We start from the raw sequence: 25916 nt of genomic DNA, 5'->3' as shown, positions 1-25916 counted from the left end.
CAAACACCATTTTTGTTATGTGATTACTATATATATATATATATCCATTAACAAAATCATCTGGAATAATGTTAGCATAGAGAATGAGTTCAAAGAGATTATGATTCATTAGTCCTTATACATATCATTACATCATAAGTAAAAGTAAGATATGAAAGCATACAAGAGCAAAACCCAAATCAGGACAGCAACTAAGCATTGTCATGAAATACAAATTTACAAGTTAAATGCATAGTATTATGTCTTGTCACTTGCATCCTCTTCTAGATTGCCATCAGAACTTGTGGGTAAAGATGATGTTTGGTCACAGTTGGCTCTGACATTATCATCAGGATATATAGAAGGTTTTGGAGGCATCTCAAGACTTTGAACATCGTCTACTTCTAACATCTCTATTACTTTTTTCATTGAAGGACGATCAGCAGGATTAAACTGAATGCACCATAATGCTACTATGAACATTTTCTTTGCTAAAGCTTTTTCCTCTTCTATCAAATCCTCCATTTCTATACCTTTCTCTTCATCAAATTGGTCATAGATCCATAAGGGAAAATATAATTGGCTTGAATGCTCTGCATGCGGATTTAAGTTTCTTCTTCGGCTCGTCATTTCCATTAAAAGCATTCCAAAACTGTAAACATCAGATTTATAGGACACTTTTCCAATATTCTTATAGAATAGTTCAGGAGCTATGTACCCTATTGTCCCTCTTGCTGCAGTTAAAGTGGCAATGCTATTATCACTAGAATATAGCTTTGCTAGTCCAAAGTCTGAAATTTTGGGGGTCAAGTTGTCATCAAGAAGAATATTATGAGGCTTGATATCAAAATGCAAGATTTGCATGTCACAACCATGATGAAGATAAGCAATGCCACGAGCCACTCCTAAAGATATCTCATATATCTTATGATAATTCAAGGAGGATTGTCCTTCTTTAACAAAAATATGTTTATCCAAAGATCCATTGGACATGAATTCATAAATAAGAGCATGTTTAGTTCCTTCCACACAAAAGCCCACAAGACGTACCACATTGAAATGGTGTATCCTTCCTATAGTTGCCACCTCATTGATGAAGTCTTGGCAAGTAGCTTTGGATTCATCACCCAACATTTTAATTGCGACATCAGGTCCACTTCTTAACTTGCCTTTGTACACAGTCCCAAAGCCTCCTTCACCTAACTTAGTCTTGAAACATTTTGTCATAGTCTTTAAATCCTTGTAGGAGTACCTTAATGGATGAAGGTTATGAAGTCGTATGAAATCCTCAATGCTTCCATAGCCTGATAAGTGTCTTCTCCGCCATGTGTAAATCAACAAGATGAACAGAAATAATATACCAACCAGAAATCTTAGAATAATGACAGTGAAAACATATCCTGTGATTTTTCCCAAGGCGAATGCAACTTGTAGTGAAATGAAATCGCCATCATATTTATCACCAGCCTCGAACTCAATCTCCTTATGCACTGACTCTGCAACTGCGCGTGTACATATTTTCCACAAACGTCATAAAATTGGTTTGTCCCAATAATATGATTAACAAATAAAGTCACTCAAAAGAGAGTTTTCTCAAATCAAAGTGTGTGTGTCTGTATATATTCAACTTCACAGGAAGCCACAGTTTTCATATGTAGGTTATAACTAGTACTCTTCTAGTCATATTTATAGTACAGAGAGTGAAATTTTTGTTTTTCATATGAATATACAATGTTACTATTCATTTATTATTGTGTCAATTTTGTTCTTATATTGTATAATGTACATTAAATAGGGATAAAGTTAGAAAATTGTTAAATTTTGAACAAGCTTTAAAAGTTAACAAAGTTTAAGGTTTTTCTTTATTTATATAAAACATGTTGAAAATGACTTATAAAAAGGATCAAAGAAGCACAACTTATATTTAATTTTGTGTTAAACATGGACTCAAAATAAACGAAAGCATTTTTTTGGGAGTAATAACTGTGCGTAATTTATTTTTACCAATAAACATGATAGATAACATAATTTAATTTTTCGCAAGTGTATATGATATAAGACGCATACATACACATACATATTAGCTTACTCAACTTATGAACATATAGTTACAATGCACACTATTTTCACAATACAATCATTGAATTAAGGAATAAAACATATTAAATAAATGTACAAACGAACATATTAGAAAATAAGGGTTGGCTATACTTTATTCTCTCCATAGTTTATTTATGTATAGACTCAAATCTTGTTATTTTTACTTTATTAACTTTTAAATTGTGACAACTTTTGCTCCTTAACAATACATTCAGTCATAGTCATTTTTTAACCCTGGAGAAATTAAAAGTCATGTGGTAAAATTAATCATGTTGAAGTGCAAAAATAAAATTGAGAAAAAATATATCGTAAGGAATATATATTATCAATTTACTTATAACTATTATATTGTTTATAAATAAACAATAATATTCCGAATTCCATATAATTGTACGTATGAATATATGATATAGTTCAGGATCTTACGCTTATGAATATCCTTAGAAGATAGCAAACCTGCAAGAAAAAATTCACAGAGGTCAAGGGTAACACTTAGAGCGGGACATGTGCGAAAATCTCCTTCCGAAAGAAGAAAGAAAAAAAAAATTATTATGCAATTTTATATAAATAATTAATCATTGAAAAATCCTCCAACAAATTAATAGCATAAACAAAATCTGGTACAGAAAATAACAATAGGTCATTGCATAAGTGTCTATGACAATAACATATAGGAAATAAAAAAAATTAACTTAATAAAAAAACAATGAGTTCACGACATTACCAGTAAGAATGCCAACGAGAAAGTCTGCACAGGAAATTTTACAAAAGTCAAATATATGAACGACAACTATCCGAAGGAAAGTAATGATTATTTTTAAATGTCCCTCAAGAGTTATATAACTTATATTTCAAAGGTACAAAATTGATACTCTTTTTTTTTTTTTTTACAAACCAGGTGGCATCCCACCACCAATAGGTAGAGGCTAATTCAAGGACATCATATTTAAGGGACTCAGCAATCTACCAATTGTGTCGGTTTTTGTTGGTGATACTCTTTTATTTTAAATATAAGAAATATTTAGTGCTTAATATAAGAGTTATTTAATTAATTTGAGTAGATTAACAAAGTTAGCTATTTATAACAAGTATGAGTTGATTTTTTTAAAGTACTCTTTTGATCATGATTATCCTTGGATAAAAACTGTCTTGATATGTGTAATCAATAGAAATACTTTAGATAATGAATTATAAATTTAGAAGATAAAATGAATTAAGTCTTACATTTAGAACCAGATTCAATTTCCAACTAGCTCTTATATTAAAAACCAAAGATGGAGTTAGGAAGTTGGTTTTAATCTTAAGTAATTTATTTAATTTTCTTAATCTATCCAAATTAATTTAATAACTCTTACATTAAAAACCAGAAGAGTGTCTGATCACTTCTTAATGTTCTTGTTATTTAATACTCCTCCGTTTCTTCATATATGACTTAATTGTTGAGTTGATCTTGATCCTAAATGTAAGACCTATTTCTCATGTTGATTAGTTTCTCTTAAATTATTCTTATTGATACTCTCTCAATCATAATCAAGCAGGTGAGGAAATGATGATATTAAGAAAGATAATTATGATGTTTTAAGAGAAACATATCATATTTTTTTATAATTAACTATGTTGCCTAACATTTTTAATCTAATTAAATTAGTTCAGTAGGTTTTATATTAAAAAGAGAAAGAATAGTAAGAATTAAAAATTGAATGAAAAAATATTACCTTTTACACGAGTGCTCAGATATGCCGCCTTTCCTGCCGCATTCAACAGTAAAGCATAATATTAATTTCTTTAGATGATATATTTAAAAATTAATCTTACGAAATAAGAGATAAATTGAATAATTTTCTTAGGAAAAATTATTATATGGAATCAATGCTACTGAATACTGATCTATGATGGAATTTTTTGGGATCATATTCTTTCTTTGTTTTTATTTATTTATTTATTTTGAGTTCTCACAAACTAAACAGGTGATAAGGCAACGGCAAAAATGACTTACCACAAAAGAGAGAAATAGATACTCCTTCCAAACCGAAACATGAAGTCCCAGAAACTTGTGAGCAATAGCCCTTTTGCGTGCGATCGTCGAGGACGCAAGTCTCGTAAGTTCCGCAGTGAATATCCAGACAAGCTAGCGGCCACCATGAAATCTCAAAACCATGGGAAAGTACTGTGTGAATATCAGCATATGAGTAGCTTCTCCAGTCCAGGAATGAACTCCAATCTGAAACAATGGTGGCCACTGATTTCACACGACACTCAGGTTTCAACCTCCCAGCCTCTAAGTCTCCAACTACAGCATAAACATGGCCTCCTCCATCTCCTTTGGATCCCCAATCCACGCAGGGAGCCGTATCCACGTAGTCCGCATCGTCCCTCACCGGATCACTACAATTTAGGTAAATGATGTTGTCGATTGTAGCTTCTGAACCTGCGGATGCTTCTAGAAAGACAGCATAGGGATTATTCCTATCATATTCGAAGGAACCATTATAAGTGTCGCTGAAATTAGATCGGGATAAGAAATAGCGAGGGAGGGAGGAGCAATCACCCTCCCGAATGCCAGGATCTTTAACTCGGATTGTGTAATTGTTGTAGTTGATTCCCAGAACCTGGTATGTTCCTGAATGCAAATCAAGCACTGTGATGTTGTTTTCACAGGCTAACTCGTATGCCGGATCGCCACAGTTGGGGGGGTCGTCTCGCAGACGAAATGGATATGAGATGTTTGTGATAATGCCGCAATGAGACGGATTACAGGTTTTGCTCTCATCTTTAAAACTCGTTGTTTGGGATGTCACATACACAAGAGTGAAGTACATCAAGCCCCAGAACCTGATTAAGCATATTATCCCTCTACCCATCCTTCACCGTGATAGCCAATTCACCCTCCTAATTCAATGGCTTCTCATCTCAAGTCAATGAAATTCATTCTTTTTTAAACTGTATTGCAGCCCATTAATCAATTATGAGTTTCTTGCCCACTATGTTTGACTACGCGTGATAAAGTGGAAAATTTTTTATTTTCAATCACAGCTCCCAAAGGAAGAAATGGCAATGCTCTAGCCCACTAAAAAATTATACGCTTTAGCTAAGACCCCTCAAGCTCACCGTTGCCTTTTCTTTCCTTTTTGAAAACACAAAGAAATTCCGAAGCCACATGGTTGTTTTTTAATTCAAAATTGACCTGAAATTTTTGTCCTGCTCAGTAATGATGTTTCTGGGCAGCATCCCCCTTCCCCTGCTCTATTTCTTCTTCATGTGATGCCATGTTAGTTATACTTATATGTGGGAATTTGAATTTTAAGTTCGATTAAAAGAAAAGGTTCGGTCGCAATGGTTTGCTGTCAGAGAGCTTTGTGGTTGGTGATAATGCAGTTGTTGGTGCTGCTTATGAATCTGGGGAATGCTCAGAACCAGTGTGTCCCTGCTGATGAAAGTGTTCCGTTCCGTCTAGTACAGGCCACACTTGATAGTAATCCCTGTTCTACTACAACTAACAATGTGGAGATGGTTGAGTTCCCGGGAGTACCGGCTCTTCAAGGAGTTAGACTCGCCGTCTTAGAAAAACACTATAAGTCCCGCATCTTAAAATTATGTGATGTTGAAGGCTGTCTTCCTAAACTCTTTCTACGACTTCATCATTCATCCATTTATCCTTTCCAATTTGAAACAGTTAGGTCGGCATCATCCAACAAAAGTTTCGGTGTTACATTTTTCAATTGTTCCTCGATTGGGTCGGAATACTTGAAAAACGATGATTACGTGTTCCAAGCAAATTTGCATGTTTGTCCCATTTATGTTGTTGGCTCCACCGAAGGTATCCTTGAGAGGGACGTGACCTCTTGCACCAAGATGTTGCAGTTAGATTCACCATTAGACCAAGATGATTTTCTGTTCAACAATTTTAACTTTAGATGGCCCCACCCCAAATGTGATGTCGATAGCAGCAAGACAATATTATTCAAATTTGTTTTACCAGCTTCAGGTAAAGATAGTTCACTTTGCTTCACCTTCAATTTTTCACCATTTGGTTTTTGAATGTTCCTTGGATTGAAATTAAATGTTAGATTAATGTGCTCGGCAACTACACAGGTTCAATTGCGTCAGTTTTGTGCATTGTGTTCCTTCTACTAATATATCGCTACTTCAAAACGAAAGGAGATGATCATGCAACGCTTGAAAAGTTTTTGAAGGATTACGAAGCTCTCAAGCCTACAAGATTTTCCTATGCTGATCTCAAAAGAATTACAAACAATTTCAAGGATAAAATAGGCGAAGGAGCTCATGGATCAGTGTTCAAAGGTAAGCTATCCAATCAGATTATAGTAGCTGTGAAGTTACTCAACAACTCTGATGACGATGGGAAGGACTTCATTAATGAAGTCGGGACTATGGGTAAAATTCATCACATCAATGTCGTTCGTTTGCTTGGCTTTTGTGCTGATGGTTTTCACCGTGCTCTTATTTATGACTTTTTTCCAAATGGTTCCCTCCAAAAGTTCATATCTTCCCCAGACAACAAGGAAAATTTTCTTGGATGGTTGAAGTTGCAACAAATAGCTCTGGGCGTAGCCAAAGGGATTGAATATCTACACCATGATTGTGATTATCAAATTCTTCATTTTGACATCAATCCTGGTAATGTGTTATTAGATCATAACTTTACTCCCAAAATTTCTGATTTTGGTCTAGCAAAATTGTGTTCCAAAAATCAAAGTGCTGTGTCGATAACAGCAGCTAGAGGAACTTTAGGCTATATTGCACCTGAGGTTTTCTCTAAAAACTTTGGAAATGTGTCATATAAATCAGATGTCTACAGTTATGGGATGTTATTGTTAGAAATAGTTGGAGGAAGGAAAAATACCCACACAAGTGAAGAAGCTTTCCAAATTTTATATCCAAAATGGATCCATAATTTGATTGAAGGGGGAGACATAAATATTCACATTGAAGATGAAGATGACAATAAAATTGCTAGGAAACTAGCAATTGTGGGACTTTGGTGCATCCAATGGCATCCGATCAGTCGTCTATCCATGAAAACAGTGATACAGATGTTAGAAGGAGAAGGTGATGAATTAAAAGTGCCCCCAATTCAATTTGACTCCAGAAATTCTATTAATACAAGGATCAACATTCCAGCAAGACATTTGAATTTGGGATTGGAAATTATTCATGAATTAGAATAAGAAGCATCCTCATGTAATTTGTATTTCTATTGGAAAATATTTTGTCAGAGTTTATGATATTGTGTTGTGTTGGTGATGCAAATGAACTTTGTTTATCATGCATGCAAGTGCAAATGCAAAAATTTTTTTTTTTCATTTTAGCGTTGTAGCCTTTTATATTTCGCATTATCTTTGTAGATTTGGGAGTACTGTCTTGGGTTAGAAATTCTTAATGAAAAAAAAAAATTAAATGAGAACTTGCCAATAAAGATTTGTTAATAAGAATTGGTCTCATTCTATAATGTTTTGGAATATATTTGTAAGCGTTAATAATAAAATTACTCCTTTTTGTATAGTATAATGTGGATAATCTGTATATCAGATAGTGAAATACAAACTCCCCTTTTTTATAAGACAGTTTATAAATAAAGAAATGGATTCTAATTTTTTTGTTATATTTTCAATATATAAAAAGAATTAAAAAAATAATTTGATATGTTGTGCGAGATAAGTATATGAAAAATTTATCATAAAACACAAAAAGAAATTTAATACCAAACACGTGCTTAAACCTTGGTTTTTTTTACCAGCAACTTCCTTAAACTTATCCAGTGTGCAGGACTAGCCTCACTATAAATGAGAAATGACAGCAAGCAACAATGGTCATTTCCAAGTTGCATGCAAGGATGGTATCATATGTGGTGATCAAGATCAAGAGATCTCACAATAGTCTCAATCGTAATTTAATTTATTTTGGCCAGACAGTTTTAATATAATTGTGGTGATTTAATTTTACATTATTTCTGGACAATTCATTAAGAATGTTGATATTTATTTATTTTTAAGCATAAAAAATTAATAGTCGACATACTGAGGATTATACTGAGTTTTGCATTTACCCATGTAGAGATTCAATAATGGCCCTATGTTTTAAAAGTCATAAAAAGAATTTGTTTCTTATTAAAATAAGTGTAATATGCTATCACACACGTGCTATTAGGTCAAAGAATAATGAACATAAAAATTCTAAGGCATATTTTTTCCCCCCGTGTTCATTACTAGAAAACAGATCCATGTTGTCAAAGGTAGTCAAAATTAGTGCATTACTCTGCATTTTTTATTTGAATTCATATACGTTATATGGTTTATTTTATTGGAGTTATAAGTTAGTGCTTACATTATAGAACACTAGCCAATTTTTTATATTTGAAAGTGATAGTGTTTAGGTATAATTTTGACCTATATTAGTATTGGTTATTATATTGATTCTTTCATATATTGTTTTTAATTAGTGCATGCCATGTATAAACGGTGCTACCAAACATCATATAAAATAATCCCATGTTGATAGCAATCTCATCAATTTAAATAGATAGCAATCCTTTTCACATCCGTGCTTCTCATATTTCTATACGTGTGTGTAAAAAGAGTTTGGAATCTAAAGATAATATATATATATATATATATATATAATGTTGAGCTTATCTTGGATGAGCTTCGCAGGGATAATCCTTTATTCACTGTAGTTGCCTTTTGAATAATTTTTTTCCGCAAAAAAAAGGTGATCATAAGAATCACTTGCAGAGTTTTAAATTTGTGCCTGAAAGAAACTGCCATGACAAATATTGTAATTTCCCTCTCACCAGATTCCCTATGATATTTATACATATATATATATATATATATATATTTATAATCCCATTATAGATGGAACAGGGCCACTTAAAAATAATTGTGAAGGGAGAAAACGATTTAATAGATTTCTTTTAACTATACACAAATATCCTCTTATTATAAATTCTGTTTAAGACACTATTGGATATTAAATATGGGTACATCTCTCGATAAGAATTCAAATTTTGATTTATTATGTTATGGAATGCTAACCTCTTTTATTAGACCTAACCTCCGTGAATAACCCGTTCTAATATTTGATAGATGGTGGTTTGGCCTAAATGATAATGATATGAAAAGGAAAAGGGCGCGGAGAATATGAGAGAGATCTGAAGAAAAGAGAGGAATTCAAAATATTTGGGAATTTATTAAATCAATAATCAGTTAAATATAAAGGAGATTGATTCACTTGCTAATGCTACTCATGCTGAGTTAGCAAGCCAATCTGGTATCTGGCACGTGAAAAAAAAAAAAAAGTTATTTTGGAACTTTTGATATTTTTAATAATTTGAAATTTTGGGGTTGTTTCTCCACATGACCATATGCAAGCAGGGTCTCAAGCTCAAATTTCATCCTCTTGGGCCTAGAAGGTGTATCATTGGGCCTCTTATATCGATAATGGACTGAAGTGGCCGTTAACCATTGTTTTAATTATTAAAAAGCATTTTTTTGGGCCAAAAAAGCAATGTTATTAAAAACAAGTAAAAAAGATACACTTAAAAGGTCTTTTTCACGTTGCCAACGTAATAGTAAAGAACTCGGTTATCTTTTTAAGGATGAGAATTAGAATCTTATGAATGAAGAGAAGTCATATCTGGAGACTGGAGATCTATCTCTGAGCATATGTGAGATAATGTGAGGAAGGTTTAAATTGCTTTAGCCTATTCAATCTGAATCTCTTTTCTTTTTTATCTCTCCTCCACCTGACTGATATTGTGTAATGTGACAAAATCTTCGTGTGGGTTCATATCATAATTTCTTGTAATAACATAATAAATTAAATACACTTTTTTATTGAATGATATGTAGTAGTTACCCAAGTTTGTAGATGTGCTATTTATATACCTATACATATAATATAAAATTTAAAGGAAACTAAACTATTTATAACTTAGTGAACAATACAACTCATTTCGAATTATCTATGCAAAGCATAAACATCTACAATCTAATTCTTCTAAAGCAAAATGTTGCCTTGAATCCTTTTTCCAATAAACCGAAGTCTTTGTGTTGGAAATAGGAAGTGGATTTCTGTTCTGTAGTGGCACATTCAAGACAATGCATACCATATTTACTATTCTCTGATCCTATTTATAAATCACTTTCAACATGTTATTAATAAAATGAGTTCACAGAAGAAATTAACAATCATTATACACATCATTACATCATTATTAAAAGTAAAAATAAGATTTAAATTATAAGAGCAGAACCCAAACCAGGACAACAACTAAGTATGGTCACAAAGTACAAATTAATATGTTATAAATGCAGAGTATTATTCCTGCATGTTGCTTGCATCCTCACATAGATTGGAATGAGAACACGTGAAGGATAAAGATGATGTTTCATCACAGTGGGGTCTGTCATTTGTAGGATACAGAGAAGGTTTTGGAGGCATTTCAAGACTTGAAGCATCATCTACTTCTAACATCTCTATTACTTTGTTCATTGAAGGGCGATCGGCAGGATTAAACTGAATGCACCATAATGCTACTATGAACATTTTCTTTGCCAAAGCCTTTTCCTCTTCTGTCATATCATCCATTACTTCTATATCTTTCTCTTCATCAAATTGGTCATAAATCCATGATGGAAAATATAATTGGCTTGAATGCTCTACATGTGGATTCAAGTTTCTTCTTTGGCTTGCCATTTCCATTAAAAGCATTCCAAAACTATAAACATCAGATTTATGAGATACTTTCCCAATATTCTTATAGAATAATTCGGGAGCTATGTATCCTATGGTCCCTCTTGTTGCAGTCAAAGTGGGAATGCTATCATCAATAACATATAATTTTGCCAGTCCAAAATCTGAAATTTTTGGGGTCCAATTGTTATCAAGAAGAATATTATGAGGCTTGATATCAAAATGCAATATTTGCATGTCACAACCATGATGAAGATAAGCAATGCCACGAGCCACTCCTAAAGATATGTCGTAGATTTTGAGATAACTTAAGGAGGCACTTTCTTCTTTGACAAAAATATGTTTATCCAAAGATCCATTGGACATGAATTCATAGATAAGAGCACGTTTAGTTCCTTCCACACAAAAGCCAACAAGACGTACCACATTGAAATGGTGTATCCTTCCGATAGTTGCCACCTCATTGATAAAGTCTTGACAAGTAGCTTTGGATTTATTGCCCAACATTTTAATTGCGACATCAGGTCCGCTCCTTAGCCTCCCTTTGTAGACAGTGCCAAAGCCTCCTTCACCCAACTTACTCTTGAAATCTTTTGTCATAGTCTTCAGTTCCTTGTATGAGTACCTTATTGGATGAAGGTTATGAAGTTGTATGAAATCTTCAATGCTTCCATAGCCTGACAAGTGTCTTCTCCGATATTTGTAAATCAGCAAGATGAACAGAAATACCATACCAACCAGAAATCTTAGAATAATGGCTGTCGAAACATATGCTGTGATTTTTCCTAAGGTGAATGGAACTTTATCACCACGCTTGTATCCAAAACCCCTTTGCCTTAAAAAAGGCTCTGCAACTGCACGTTTATATTTCCACAAATTAAAGGTCATAAAATTGGTTTGTCCAAAAATATGATTAACAAAGTCGCTCAAAAGAAAATTGTTTCTCAAATCAAAGTCAATATATATTTCCAATCATATAGAGCACATTTTTCATATGAAAGTTATAAATAATACAGCTTATATTAGAAGCATGCTGACAATATAGTTTATGGAAAACTTTTTTTTTTTTTTGGCAATAACTACGCGTAATTTCTGTTTATGATTAAAATATGGTAGCTGGCGTAATTTAATTTTTAATAAAACACACTTACACACGTACATATTAACCTACTCAACTTATGAACTTAAAATGCACTTAACACGCGTTATTTTTTTCCGGCCAAGTAACTATGCATATTTATAAAGTTTATTTTTCAGGAAAAAGTTTAATAACACGCACGTATGGTTATAATGCACTTATTTTCACAATCTAACCAATGAATTGAGGAATAAAACATATTAAAAATATCTCAAAATAGGTATATCTTAAGGAATACATACTTCTCAATTTAACTATAAAAATTATATAAATATTATATTTTATAAATCAAAAGTAACATTTCAAATGCCCTATAATTGTGCATGTGGATATATGATAGTTTACGATATTACAATGATTAATACGCTTCGAAGATGACAACCCTGCAAGAAAATGTTCACAGACGTCAGCTGTAACAAACACCACGACAAGGACATGTTCGAAAATCCCCCCCCCCCAAAAAAAACTATTTTTAAATTTTGTGCAATCATTCAAGCCTACATAATTATTTTTCTCCGCTAAAAAAAATCTCCCAGAAAAATTAAGTCAACATAAGTAATGCAACTTATTTTTAAATTTTGTGCAATTACACAAAGCCTGCATAATATTTTCTTCTAGCATAAGAGGTAAGCTCTGCCTACTGAGATTATCTTCCCGGGCTACTGTAAGGACAATATGTGTGTGTATGAAATTCAAACTCGATCCAAATCATTTGCTTAGGCAACTAGAATTCATACCACTCACTCCAACTGGAATTGGCATTTACACAGGCCAATATAAAAACAACTCCACCAAATTTTAAATATAAGAATTAAATAATTAATTTATAACTATTAAAAATAGTTAAATTAATTATTTTTTAAAAAACAGGTATTAATTTTTCTAAAATATTTTTTATTTTAATCATACTCTCACCATGATTGCATACATTTGAAAATTATTAAAAAGCCTAAGTCCCTTTAAAATATTTGATGCTTATATTTTTAACCAAATGAGTATTATTTAACTAATTTAAAATAAAGGTTGATTGGAAAATGAACTAGAGATGTACCATAAGAGAGAAAGAACAAGTTTTCTTTTTTAGTACAAAAAATTTAGATGAGTTAAATTATGAGCTAATTCTTTATTAACTAAACTAACTTTTGTCAGGGAGAGAGAACAAACTGCTTAGCTGCTTGTGCTTATAAATTGTGCACCAAGAAGTATTAGTCCAAGTGGAAAGGACTTTGACACCTTGAACATTATGTTTGGGTTCGATCTTTAGGATGATGTGTATGAAAAAAAACACTATTAGAAAGAGTTCTCATTACGGTGCCTCACAGTATCTTGAGATATTAGTCTCTTACTTTTTGGGTAGGAGGATACTCTGAGCAAGAACAAAAAAAAGAAAAAAAAAATTGTGCAGGCCCAATTGTTATTTACCCCTCCACCAATGGCAGGCACACAAAAGGAGAATACAAATTAAAGCAGTGAAAAGGCCGTCCCGATGAGAACGGTTTTATTTACAATTTAAAAAGAATAATATCACATCAGCAATGAGATGGAAGTCGTTCTTTTTTTGAAAGAGTTTTGTATAAATTTGAAGCTGTTCCAGACATGAATGGCTTTAAATGGAACATCTTGATAAATATTTTTTAAAACATAGTATTTGTCTATTTGAGTATTTTTATTTACTGTTTATAATACATAGGTTAAAAAGCCTAACCCTCTAATGCCCCAACATCTTTAATTTTTCTTTTTATCGTTAGTTTCTTTAACAATTTTTTAAAAAATAAATTAAAACTACATAATTTTTGGGTTTTTTAAAAAATCGTAAAAAATATTAAAATTGCATCATTTGGTAACTACTATATTATGCTGCCATAATATCTTTTACTTTATATAAAAACTAATTATAAAAAATTTAGAAAAATGAGCATTACAATAAGTAATAAAAAGGTGAGGCATAAAGCAAAACCCACTAGAAAACTTCCAGTGCTTCGAAACTTCACGCTTTATTTAGTGTTTGAAACCTCCTAAAATAATCACTTTTGTATCTAATGAAATTTTTTTACTTATTTATTTCGAAAAACCATTTTATAGGTACTTATAATTTTGCTCAATTTTTAATTTGATATATATGCGTTTTTCTTTTCTAAATAAATACTATAATTTTTACTCTATTAGCATAATTAGTTTTCACATACAAGCTAACGGTACTAATAGAATAAAGTTATAGAAGCTAACAGTACTAATAGAATAAAATTAAAGTGTTTAAAAGGAAAAATATATAGATACCAAATTAAAAATTAATGAAAATTATAACTGCAGTAGAATGATTGTTTTCCCCATTTATTTCAAACATCTTTAAACATACACTTGTGAGCTACCAAAAACTTAGTAAGCTGCCTAAGGTGTCGCCAGTTATAAAATCATAGGGACTGATGAGACAAAGTGAGGGTGACATGAAAATTTAAAAACAACTAAAAACCCATTTTAGATTTATTTATAAGTAAATTTTAACCAAAATTTTTAAAATACAAAATAAATATGAATATAAAATTTTGTTTCGATTTAAAAAAATATATTTGTAAATATTTTTGAACGTGATTTTAAATAGATCTAAATTGATAGAAAGGGTCATGAATAGACCAAAATAAATTCTAAATAACAGGAAGCCAATAGAACGTGAACAAGTGTCGTATGTATGAGTTCGAGACATTACCTGCAACAATCCCAAGGAGAAATGCTGGAAAGGAAATTTTGCAATACTCAATATCGTTACCGCGGGCAAGGTTAAATATTTTATAATAATCAACTAAAATCAAATCTAGATTATCTAATTTTATTCCTCATAACACGGCCAAAAATGGCTCTTTTCTTCTGTCAGTTCATTCCCGAATAAAATAATTTCTTAAAAAATGGTATAGATGCTTAAGTCATAGTACTATCTCCAATCTTATTTATAAGACCTTGTTTATAAATTATAAATAAGGTCTTATAATTAAAATTAAAAATAGTATTACACAACTCTAAATCACCCCGTTATTCATCATACTAACAATCTGTTGGCGTAACTTTATCAGATCAACAGCACAATTGAAAAAGTCGAAGCAAAAATAAAAATTGAAAGTTCAATACGTGTGGATGAATTGTACGAATATGTAAATATTTTCTGGCAAAAACTATCTAAAATTTGTTATCTTATTTTACAAAAGAAAATTAAAACTTTTTGTCCTAAACAGCTTAAAATTAAGTCCCTTAAAAAAGCTAAAAAAATCAATTAAATCCAGCTGAAATATAAAAATTCAAATTGAAACATGTACTTTTAATAAATCTTTAATTTGGCCAGTAAATCTTTAAGGAAAAATAACACAAAAATAACACTTAAACTTGAAAATGCCAAAATAATCACTTGAATTTACAAAATCCCAATTTAGTTGTAAGTGACTAATTTGACATTTGTAAATTTGCTAAAATAACCACATAACCCTTTATTTTATTTATTGTTTTTTAAAAAAACCAAATGCCCCCACTAGCCGGCTAGTCACCGAAACTCTGGTACCGACGGCTATTGCTAGAGCTCAAGTTGCCACCGTCACTAGAGCTCTAGCGGCCGACAATAATTTTTCTAAAAATTTTTACAAATTAAGTAAAACGGTTAACAAATTTTATAATGCTATCAACAAGTTTAATATGACAATTAAAAACAGGTTTTTAAAAAAATTCAAAAAGTAGCATTTCTACAACTTCAGTAATGCCGTTAACAAGTTCCGTAACTCTATTAATAACTATAGTATAACATTTAACAACAGATTTTCTAAAAAAATTTATAAAAAAAAGACATTTTTACAACTTTAGTAACTACTTTTTTAAAAAAAATTTACAATTTCAGTGAAACAATTAACAAGTTTTGTAATACTATTAACAAGTTCAATATAATATTTAATAACAGGTTTTTCAGGAAATTTAAAATGTAGTATTTTTACAACTTCAGTAATACTGTTAAAAAGTTCCATAACTCTATTAACAAGTTCGGTATAACATTTAACAATAGGTTTTCTACCAAATTCAAAAAATAACATTTTCACAACTATAGTAACGCGGTTAACAAGTCGTGTAACGATATTAACAATTTTCATAAAAGGTTGATATTTATTTGTTAATTATTTAAACATTTATATGTCAAACATTTATATTTGTTAAAAAAACACTACTTTTTCATGCAGCCAAAAATTATTTTAATACATATATTTTTAAACCTTCTAATATGTTATAAAATTTATTAATTTATTAATTTAGATTATATTATAAAATTTTATAATTTTAATTTTCATGGCGTCAATTCAAATCTATTTATTTAGATTTTTATTACATGGCTCAAAATATTTTAAAGGAACTTTTTTTTATTATATAATCTAAATTATGTAAGTTTGAGAGATTATATAAATAATTTAAATTTAATATTTAAAATTTTCAAACAAAATTTTTGTTACAAACATTTATAAACATATTTACTTAATTATAAATTTATTTAAAGAATTAATCAAATTTTTATGGTCTACATTAATTAAGTTATTTAAGTTTTTGTCCCCAAAAAAATTGAACAAATAAATGTTTGCAAGGAAAATAAAATTAAGGAAAAGAAATAAACTTTAAAAGATTCTTTGGAAAAATTTTAGTCAAGATTAAGAATTTAATATGAAAAAAAAGTAAATAAAAATTCTTCTAATATAATTTTTAATTAAAAAAAGCATCTTGTCGAAATATTTTTAACCGAGTTGATGGTATAGATTTAACTATATGTTTTTTAAATAGAGAAAAATTTTATATAATTAAGGCAAAATAAAGGGGAGGTTCAAGTATTTTACTTTTTTTTTAATGAATTCTAGTCTTGTGATTGGGTCTCAAAACTCCTTTAAACAAGTTTAAAATTTATTATTCTCCCATAAAAAATGGAAGAATCTCAATTAATTTAACTGAAATACAAAAATTCAAATTTAGGCCTACACATTTAATAAATCTTTAATTAGGCCAATATGCCTAACAAGGGATTTCTGAATGTCAATAAAAAGACGACAATGCCCCTTTTCCTCTTTAGTTGAAAAGAAGATTAAAAATAAATGTAACTCTGATTTCAAATTTGATAATTTTAATTTTTCATCGCATCAATCCAAATCTATTTATTTAAGCACTTTTTTTTCATTATATTAGAACAGAGACTAATTGAAAATAATTATTTTTAACTTGTTCTCAAACGATGGTCTACTTTTTCAGTATAATTTTTTTTTAAATGTCACCCATGAGTTGTATTTCAAAGCTACGAATTGTTATTCAATTGTGAGAATTAAAAATTGGAGAAAAACTATTACCTTTTACGCGCTTGCTGAGATATTCGGCCTTTCCTGCAGGATTCAACAAGGAAACATAGCATTAACTCAAAATTCTAAAATCTTAATACAGAGTAATACGTTAAAAAGAAAAAAAAATAGAGTAATTGTTATGAAAATGTCGAAGAAAATAAGGACAACGTAATAGAAGTAAGAAAGAGATGGAGAGCATGTGAATGAGAATTCTTCCCCATTACTTATCTCTACATCTCTCTCTTTTACTCCTATTAAGATTCTATGTGACCGAGAATTCTCTTCCATTACTTATCTCTACATCTCTCTTACTTCTATTACATTATCCTTATTTTTTTCAACATTTTCATAACAGTAATATTGCAAATATCTGGAAGACAAATTTACCCTAAATAAAAAGTCCTCTTACAATACTACTATGTTAATTGAAGGTATCAACAGAATGTTACAATTAATATATATAAAAAATTAATTGATTATCTTGTTTCATATATTTAAGACCAAATCCATGCCAAGAAAAAAAAAATTCTTCCATCCAAAACATAAGTTACAATTTTTCGGATAAGGTGGTCCCTTTAATATGAGACCGCAAGGAGTATCATTTTTCATTGATTGTGATTCTCACAAAGCAAGCAGATAAATATACAATAACGGCAAAATGACTTACCGCAAAAGAGATGAAAAGGTAATAGAGTCGGTTGGCAACTGGCCAGCGCACTTACAACTTCGCAATGGACCTTTCGCGGCTGACTGTCGAACGAGCACCTCTCGTTAGCTGCACAAGAAAGATCAGAACAACCTAGTCGCCACCATGAAATCTCAAAACCATAGGAAAGTGCTGTGTGAAGATCAGCGTAGGAGTGGCTTTTCCTCTCCAGGAATGAACTCCAGTCTGAAGCAATGGTGGCCACTGATTTCACGCGACACTCAGGTTTCAACCTCTGGGCCTCTAAGTCTCTGCCAGCCACGACATAAACATGGCCTCCTCCTTCTCCTTTGGCTCCCCAGTCCACGCAGGGAGCCGTATCCACGTAGCCCGCATCGTCCCTCACCGGCTCACTACAGTTCAGGTAAATGATGTGCTCGAATAAGAGCTCTTCAGACAATGGGTCCATAAAGACAGCATAGGGATTATTGGTGTCATATTTATAATCGCTGGAAAGATTGTAAGTGTCAGTGAAATTAGATTGGGATAAGAAATAGAGAGGGAGGGAGGAGCAGTCACCCTCCCGAATGCCAGGATCTTTGACTCGGATTGTGTAGTTGTCGTAGTTGATTCCCAGGACTTGGTACGTTGCTGTTCCTGCTGGATGGAGATGAAGCAGAGCGACGTTGTTTTCACAGGCTAACTCGTAAGCCCGGAGGCCACAGTTGGGTGGGTCATCTCGGAGACGAAATGGATATGAGATGTTTGTGATGATGCCGCACTGAGACAGATTACAGGTTTTGCTCCCATTCTTTGAGCTCATTGTTTGGGGTGTTACATACACACAAGTGAACAACGTTAAACCCCATAACCTGGTCCAGCCTATTTTCCCTCTCCCCATCCTCCACAATGATAGCCAATGCACCCTCCTAATTCAGTGGCTTCTCATCTCAATTCAATTCGGTCCCTTCTCTTTTAAACCATGTTGGGCCCATTAATAATTAATTATGAGCTTCTTTTTGCGCCCGCGTTTCACTATTCAAGGTAAAGTAGGAAATTTAATATTACTTCTAGATCTTAATATAATAGCTTCATAATTAATGTAAAGAGATTTTAAAAAATTAATTAAATTAGTTAATTATAAAAAAAATATGTGTTGTATTTTTCTAAGTTATCCTATTTAATCAGATGCACTATTATTACCTTTTAGTAGGAATGCCTTACGATTAATAGGAATATTTTTAAAAAATTAATTTGAGAGATAAAATAATTGAGCTTGTATATTTAGACCTAAATCCTTATACTGAGGAGTGTAGGTAGCATTTTCAGTCACAACTCTCAAACATAAACCGCAGACCGCAGACCCCACAACCTCACTATTTCACGAAGGTTATTTATTTCTCTCAAACCTGTTACTGGGCTAACATGTCTTAATTTTATAATAGTTTTTTATAGTCATATAAAATTTGTTCTTAAAATAAGTATAATGTGGTATCACTTGCAATATATATACTACTACCTCCTGTCCTTAATATAAAATTTCGTTTGACTTTTATTTTGATCATAATTATAAGACCCAAATCTACCTTTTCTCTCATGTTTATGTATTTTTTTAAGATAGTCCTTCTAATAATGATAATTCTAGTCAATAAACTTAACTAGCAAGGATATTTTAGAAAAGATAATACCTATTTATTACAAATAACTAACTTATCTTATTTTTTTAATCTCCTCAAATTAGTCAACTAGCTCTTATAATTAAGACCGGAGGTAGTACTTCCTATCTTTAATACAAAAACTAGTTTAATATTTAATTTGGTGCTACATATAAAACCCCAATCCACTTTTTTAAAGTAGTCTTTTTAGTAGTTGTACATGTTAAATGTTTCATCAAATATTAATTCTAGTTAATACACATTATTAGTAAGAGTATTTTAAGAAAGACAATACATATTTATTATAAATAACTAATTTAATTAATTTTCTTAATCTATTCAAATTAATTAATTAGTTCTTATATTAATTAAGTACCGGTGGTAGTATTAGGTTAATAATCAACATCAAAATTCTAAGCCATACCCCACCTTCTATTCATGACACAATACCATACACATACAGAATAGGCTCAGAAAGAAGCCGCGCATATATCAAATCAATGTAGAAAACGCTATGTTGGCAAGGTAATTTGTTTTATAAATCGTATAAAATCAATCATCAAATATATTCTTAAAAATTTGCCATACCCTATTAGTTTGAAAATGAGTCAGGTATCAGATTATAAGATTCAAATATATTCAATTAATAAGATTTAAATAACATCTTGATTGAGATTTGAATAGATAGAATTAAATAGAAAATATTATAAATGAATGCAATTCCAAATGGCTCAAGTAAAGAAATTAATAATCAATTTTGAATTTGAATATCTTAATTAGGATTTGAATCTATTAAATTAAATGAAGAGTATCATAATTAACTAATATGTCAATTGGAGACTTAAATTGAGAAATAAATAAATAATTTCAAATTTTCATCTATTTTTCATAAATTCCGCATCTCTAATTCAAATTCCATTAAAATGAATTAGAAAATATACTCCTATTACAAGTAAATCTTCAGCTATTTTAAATAATGCAATTCATTAAAATTTTAAATATAATCAAATATGCTAATCTGTACATCACATGGGGGAGAAATTTCTAATTTTGTTTTCAAAATAAGTGTAATATGGATCACGTGCTATCAGGTCAAAGAATGAACATCAAAATTCTTGGGCATATTTTTTCCTCTTGTTCATTATTAGAAAATTGATCCGCGTAAAAGGTAGAAGTCAGAGTTAGGGCACTGATATTTTTCAAGACTTCGAAAGTATGAGCCGTGACATAGGGTATGTAAAGAATTTATAACAATTTATGAGAAAAATCATCAACTATATTCTTAAAAACTCGTAATATTCTATTCGTTTAAAAATAAGTCGAGTATGAGATTATGATATCTAAATATATTCAATTAATGATATTTAAATAACACCTTGATTGAGATTTGAATAGATTGAATTAAATAAAAAAACATTATAAATGAATGTAATTTCAAATGGAGGCTCAAATAAAGAAATTAATAATCAATTTTGAATTTAAATATCTTAATTAGGATTTCAATCTATTAAATTAGATGAAGAGTATCATAATTAACTAATACGTCAATTGGAGACTTAAATAGAGAAATAAATAAATAATTTCAAATTTTCATCTATTCTTCATAAATTTCACATCTCTAATTCAAATTTCATTAAAATGAATTAGAAAATATACTCATCTTAGAAGTGAATCTTAAACTATCTTAGATAATGTAATTATTAAAATTTTAAATCTAATTAGATATGCTAAACCGTGCATCAAAAAGAAATTTCTAGTTTTGTTTTGAAAATAAGTGTGATGTGGATCACGTGCTATCAGGTCAAAGAATGAACATCAAAATTATTAGGCATACTTTTTTCCTCTTGTTCATTATTAGAAAATTGACCCGTGTAAAAGGTAGAAGCCAGAGTTAGGGCATTGATATTTTTCAAGACTTTGAAAGTATGCCGTGACATAGGGCATGTAAAGAATTTATAACAATTTATGAGAAAAATTTTATTTTAAAAAAATTAATTTTATACATTAATAATTTTTTTAAAGGAATTGTAAATGACGAAATGTCTCACTAAAATAATTGTTTTAAATATATATATGTATATTATTTTAGAGTGAATTAAGTAGTATTACGGTAGTTAAATAATAACTAAGAAACTGTTAGAATTTTAAAAGAATGCAATTCCCCCCGCCCCCACTCTTTTTTTTTCCCCTTCTCTCTCTCATCTCTTTTTTTTCCCTTCTCTCTCTCATCTCTCCCAAGTTCCAAGTCCTCTCCTCCTATTTCCTCTGTTTCTTTCTCGTCCATTTCCGAAACTCCACCTTGTTTTTCTCTTTGTTCCCCCTCCCTCACGTCCTTGCCTTCTCTTTTCTCTGTCTTTTTGTTTCTTTTCCTTTCCTCTTCAAGAAAATACTGTCCTTTGCGAGGGCCGACCACGGAACCGTAAGCTTTTTTTCCACACGTCTACTCCTTCTCTCTCTTTCTTAGAAAAAAAAATATAAAAACTAAAAATTATTAAATATCAAACAAGAAATATTAACAAAATTTTTTTATTATTTATAAATTCAGTATTATTAACATTAAATAAAATATTATTATCAAATCTAATTTGATATTTAATAACTTTTAGCTTCTTTTTTAATTATCTTTCTTTCTTTTTTTTTCAGGATCTCCATTTCTTTTACTTCTTTCCCCCTTTTCTCATGTGGGCCTTCTCTTCCTGTATCTTGCTTTCTTTTCTATTCCAAGAACGCTGCCCCACACTCTCCCCCTTCCATTTTGCTCTTCAACCTCTCTTACGTCTTCTCCTTTTCTTTCCTCTCTTTCTGTGTCTTCTTCCCCTCTCTCTCATGTCCTCTTTTCTTCAATATTTCCTCTGTTTCTTTCTTTCTTTCTTTATTTTCTCTTTGACCAACGTTCCCCTGCTCTCTCTTTCTCCCTCTCTCACAAGCTCTACTCTCTTTACAAGCGCCACCCTTTCCTTCTTCTTTCCTACTCTGTTTCTCATGTCCTCTCCTTCTCTTTCTTATGTTTCTTCCTTTCTTTTCCTTATTCTTTCCTTTATTTCTTGCACTATAGAAAACAAAGACTTAGAAGGTGTTTGGATGAAACTAAATTATAGTTTGAAGAATAACTTCTAAAGAATAAATTCTAGGAAGAATAAATTTTGTAAAAAAGTGATTGTAAGAAGTAAGAATGTTTGGATAGTTGTTATCAGAAACACTTTTTATATATACAAATTACTAAAAAAAAGCATAAGTTAATATGATAATTACATAAAAGATAGATTTTATAATATATTTTAATTTGAAGGAATAAAATTATTAATAATATATTTTTTTACCAACATAATTAATAATACATAAGATAATATAATTAATAATAATTAATATGTGTATATAATACATAAGATAATATAATTAACAAATAATTAATATGTCTGTATATATTTATAAGATATAAGATTAAATATGTTTATAAAAAAATAATTAAGGGATGTTAAAATCATATTATTATTGAAATCTACTCTGACAGGTACAATTATACTCTCCAATTTGAACCAGAAATAAAATAGATTCACTCCTCCTGAAACCATGGTTTTCGGTTCCAAAACTATGATTTTAACCCAAATCATAGTTTCGAATTATTTTTTCAAAATTGATGCTGTTTAAGTGACATCTCACCTAAATCATAGTTTTAGAGGCCCTCAAACAGGCCCTTAGAACCCTTTTGGTGTGCTAAAGCTCATTTTCCATCTGCGGCAGACTCTTCAACACGTACGGGAAGATGCGTTCTCATCAAAATTGTTGGCAACCGATGGCACGCGGGAAAATGCAAGGGTCATATTTTTCTTGAAATTTGAATAAAACGCTGAACACTTAATTGACAAAATCACGTGGAGTTGCTTCAACGCCGGCCCGATACACCATTGAATCTTCATTTTTATCGATTATTTATCTATTTTATCACTGTCACTTAGCCAACGCACACAAATTGACCAACAAGCATCAACATTTATTCAACAAGATTTTTGACAACATCCACTTCAATAAAAATGCCTTTCATATAAACTAGATATGATTTTTCAAATCTGATTTAAAATCTAATGAGAGAAGTATTACTCAATATTTTGATCATAATTTTCAAATTACAAAATGTTTTTAAATGGGTCTTATTGCATCAGGGTTGCTGGAAGGGTGACTTGAGTTTTTTTCCGAATAAAAAGCAATATCGTCATTTAACAATGTTTGACAATTTTAATTTAATCATGATAATTGATTTTAAATTTTGTAAATTCAGGTATTTTTTTGAATTTTTGAAATTCGAATTTCATTTTTATAAAATTTTGCCAATATTTTTCCCATGAATAAAATATTTCAATATAGTTTTGGTCAATGTTTATTTGAGTTCGAATTCTTGGTGGATTAATATTGTAAGGATTTGGATTCTCCTCATCCTTCTCTCCATTTTATTCTCCTCATTTCTTCTTAAAATTGAGATTTAGTATCTTATAAAATTATACTTTAATATTATATATCATGATTATCAACCGTTTATTTTTCAATCTAATGAGAAGAAAAGGAGAAAAAGAGATGAGGTGAGGATCTAGACCCTTATTGTAATTTTAGGTAACTGTGTTGATTAAGGGGGAAAGACTTTTCACATTTTTGCTCCTCATATTTCAATATCATATATATACACACACACTATTCGGGTTCTAAATATAAGACTTATTTTACAGTATAATTTATATTACAAAATAAGTTTTATATTTAAGACAGAAAAAGTATGTCTGTCATAACTCACACACTCATCATACCTATAAAGGACTAAAGAAAAACTTTAAAAAAAAAAGTTTGGGTGTGTATTGACATATGTAGAGTTTGGATCCTAAGTAGTAAAAATATAATGTAGTGTTTTGATTGCGCACGCATTAATGATTCAATACTTTGACACATCATTCCAAGCTAGTTGGTTTTGTTTTGATCTCATTTTCTTGGTTTTCTTTTGCCGACACATTTTTTTCAAAACAAAGGCCAGCCTAATTTGCCGACACATTTTATCGAAGAATGCTTATTCAAGTAAAAATTTTACTGATATTTTAATATATTTAAATATCTATTTCACAAAATCATTTAAATATTTGAATTACATATTGCGAAAATCTTATATAAATACATTTGAATTCTAAAATTCCAAATTAGTAATTCTAATTTTACAAGTCTAGCCTATAGGCATTAAATTAGGATTTGCAAATTTTGTTAAATTACCTACATACCCTTTCTCTCATTTTTTTTAATCTTCTTTCTATGAGTAATTAAATTGACAGCCACCAGACATTTTCATAACTTCAGTAACATTATTTATAATTGTTTTTAACCACTTAAAAACTTCAGAGGAATCCAATCGGGGGGGGGGGGAATCATTATTTAAGCTGTTTTCTACACTTATAACAAATTGACAACATTTCCAGCCATTTTCACTTGGAAATGTTATTAACAACTCTTTTCTTTTTTTGGTATTATGTTATATTTAAGCTGTTTTCTACACTTGCAATGGTATTTACAGCTACTTTTTGCAATTCCCACCCATTTTCACAAAATTTACAGCTACTTTTTGGCATTTTCAAAACTCGGTAATTCAACCAATGAATTTAATTATTCAAGCCATTTGCTACAATCACAACGATATTGACAACACGTATAGCTATTTTCATAACTTTGAAAACGCCATTAACAACTAGTTTTTTTTTTTTTTGTAATTTCCAAACTTGGCAAATTCAACCGAAGGATTTATTATTTAAGCAATAAGTGTTCATACATCATATCAAATTCCACATTGATGAAAAAACGACCCCCTACACAATTTCATTAAACATTGCATAATGTGATTAACCTTATTTTTGGTGAGTTTGACGACTAAAGTTATTTCATTTACCAAAAATCAGAATGCCCATACACTAACGGCATTTGATTTTACCATAGATGAGGAAGAAGAAGGTTTAGTTTGGTCATTTCTCTCTATATAGAAGATAACCCCCAGTCATTGTTCTGATTCCTACGGCTTCCTTCGTAGAAATCAAAAACAGAAGCAGCAATGTCAAGCTCTCTCTGATTTAGCTCAAGAGATACATAAGATGTTTGTTTAGATCCTCCTGCGAATTGCCAAAAAAAGATATCCTCCTTCAAATTAGCAATTACTATATATATTCGCTCATATATATATGAGTGATTACCTTAATCTATTTTCTATCCCACATTTATAATTTTTTTAGAAAAATTATTCCTATTAATAAGGGTTTTCATGATGGGGTAATTTTAATGCAAAAGGAAGTTATTTAAAAAAAATTAATAAACATTTTTTT

General features: G+C 30.5%; 3 protein-coding genes across 3 annotated transcripts; 1 reads left to right on the top strand and 2 right to left on the bottom strand.

The window, feature by feature from the left end:
* Window positions 1-237: 237 nt before the first annotated feature.
* Window positions 238-5146, bottom strand: LOC114744925 (LEAF RUST 10 DISEASE-RESISTANCE LOCUS RECEPTOR-LIKE PROTEIN KINASE-like 2.8). The gene is made up of 3 exons (XM_028933071.1): window positions 4076-5146; window positions 3795-3827; window positions 238-1481 (listed from the first exon to the last, which is right to left on the bottom strand). Exons 1-3 carry the CDS (start codon window positions 4938-4940, stop codon window positions 238-240), a joined length of 2142 nt encoding a protein of 713 aa, XP_028788904.1. The 5' UTR covers window positions 4941-5146.
* On the top strand, window positions 5144-7408 carry LOC114744922 (rust resistance kinase Lr10-like). Its single transcript, XM_028933068.1, has 2 exons — window positions 5144-6064; window positions 6172-7408. The coding sequence occupies exons 1-2, from the start codon at window positions 5413-5415 to the stop codon at window positions 7266-7268; spliced, it is 1749 nt and encodes a 582-aa protein (XP_028788901.1). The 5' UTR covers window positions 5144-5412; the 3' UTR covers window positions 7269-7408.
* Window positions 7409-10419: 3011 nt separating this feature from the next.
* LOC114744924 (rust resistance kinase Lr10-like) lies at window positions 10420-18832 on the bottom strand. Its single transcript, XM_028933070.1, has 3 exons — window positions 18000-18832; window positions 13902-13909; window positions 10420-11539 (listed from the first exon to the last, which is right to left on the bottom strand). The coding sequence occupies exons 1-3, from the start codon at window positions 18819-18821 to the stop codon at window positions 10420-10422; spliced, it is 1950 nt and encodes a 649-aa protein (XP_028788903.1). The 5' UTR covers window positions 18822-18832.
* Between the last annotated feature and the right edge of the window lie 7084 nt (window positions 18833-25916).

This window comes from Neltuma alba, unplaced genomic scaffold, assembly GCF_004799145.2.
Source record: "Neltuma alba isolate B1F8T4 unplaced genomic scaffold, ASM479914v2 tig00004487_pilon, whole genome shotgun sequence".
Taxonomy (NCBI): Eukaryota; Viridiplantae; Streptophyta; class Magnoliopsida; order Fabales; family Fabaceae; genus Neltuma; species Neltuma alba.
This window is presented reverse-complemented; position numbering and strand designations above follow the sequence as displayed.

What these genes read in the sequence shown, in the direction of transcription:
- LOC114744922 (XM_028933068.1), top strand. Translation starts at nt 5,413, where the DNA reads ATGGTTTGCTGTCAGAGAGCTTTGTGGTTGGTGATAATGCAGTTGTTG. An exon ending in ATTTGTTTTACCAGCTTCAG is followed by an intron (nt 6,065 to 6,171) that starts GTAAAGATAGTT and finishes GCAACTACACAG; the next exon opens with GTTCAATTGCGTCAGTTTTG.
- LOC114744925 (XM_028933071.1), bottom strand. Translation starts at nt 4,940, where the DNA reads ATGGGTAGAGGGATAATATGCTTAATCAGGTTCTGGGGCTTGATGTAC. An exon ending in ATCTATTTCTCTCTTTTGTG is followed by an intron (nt 3,828 to 4,075) that starts GTAAGTCATTTT and finishes TGAATGCGGCAG; the next exon opens with GAAAGGCGGCATATCTGAGC. An exon ending in TCTGAGCACTCGTGTAAAAG is followed by an intron (nt 1,482 to 3,794) that starts GTAATATTTTTT and finishes GTACACGCGCAG; the next exon opens with TTGCAGAGTCAGTGCATAAG.
- LOC114744924 (XM_028933070.1), bottom strand. Translation starts at nt 18,821, where the DNA reads ATGGGGAGAGGGAAAATAGGCTGGACCAGGTTATGGGGTTTAACGTTG.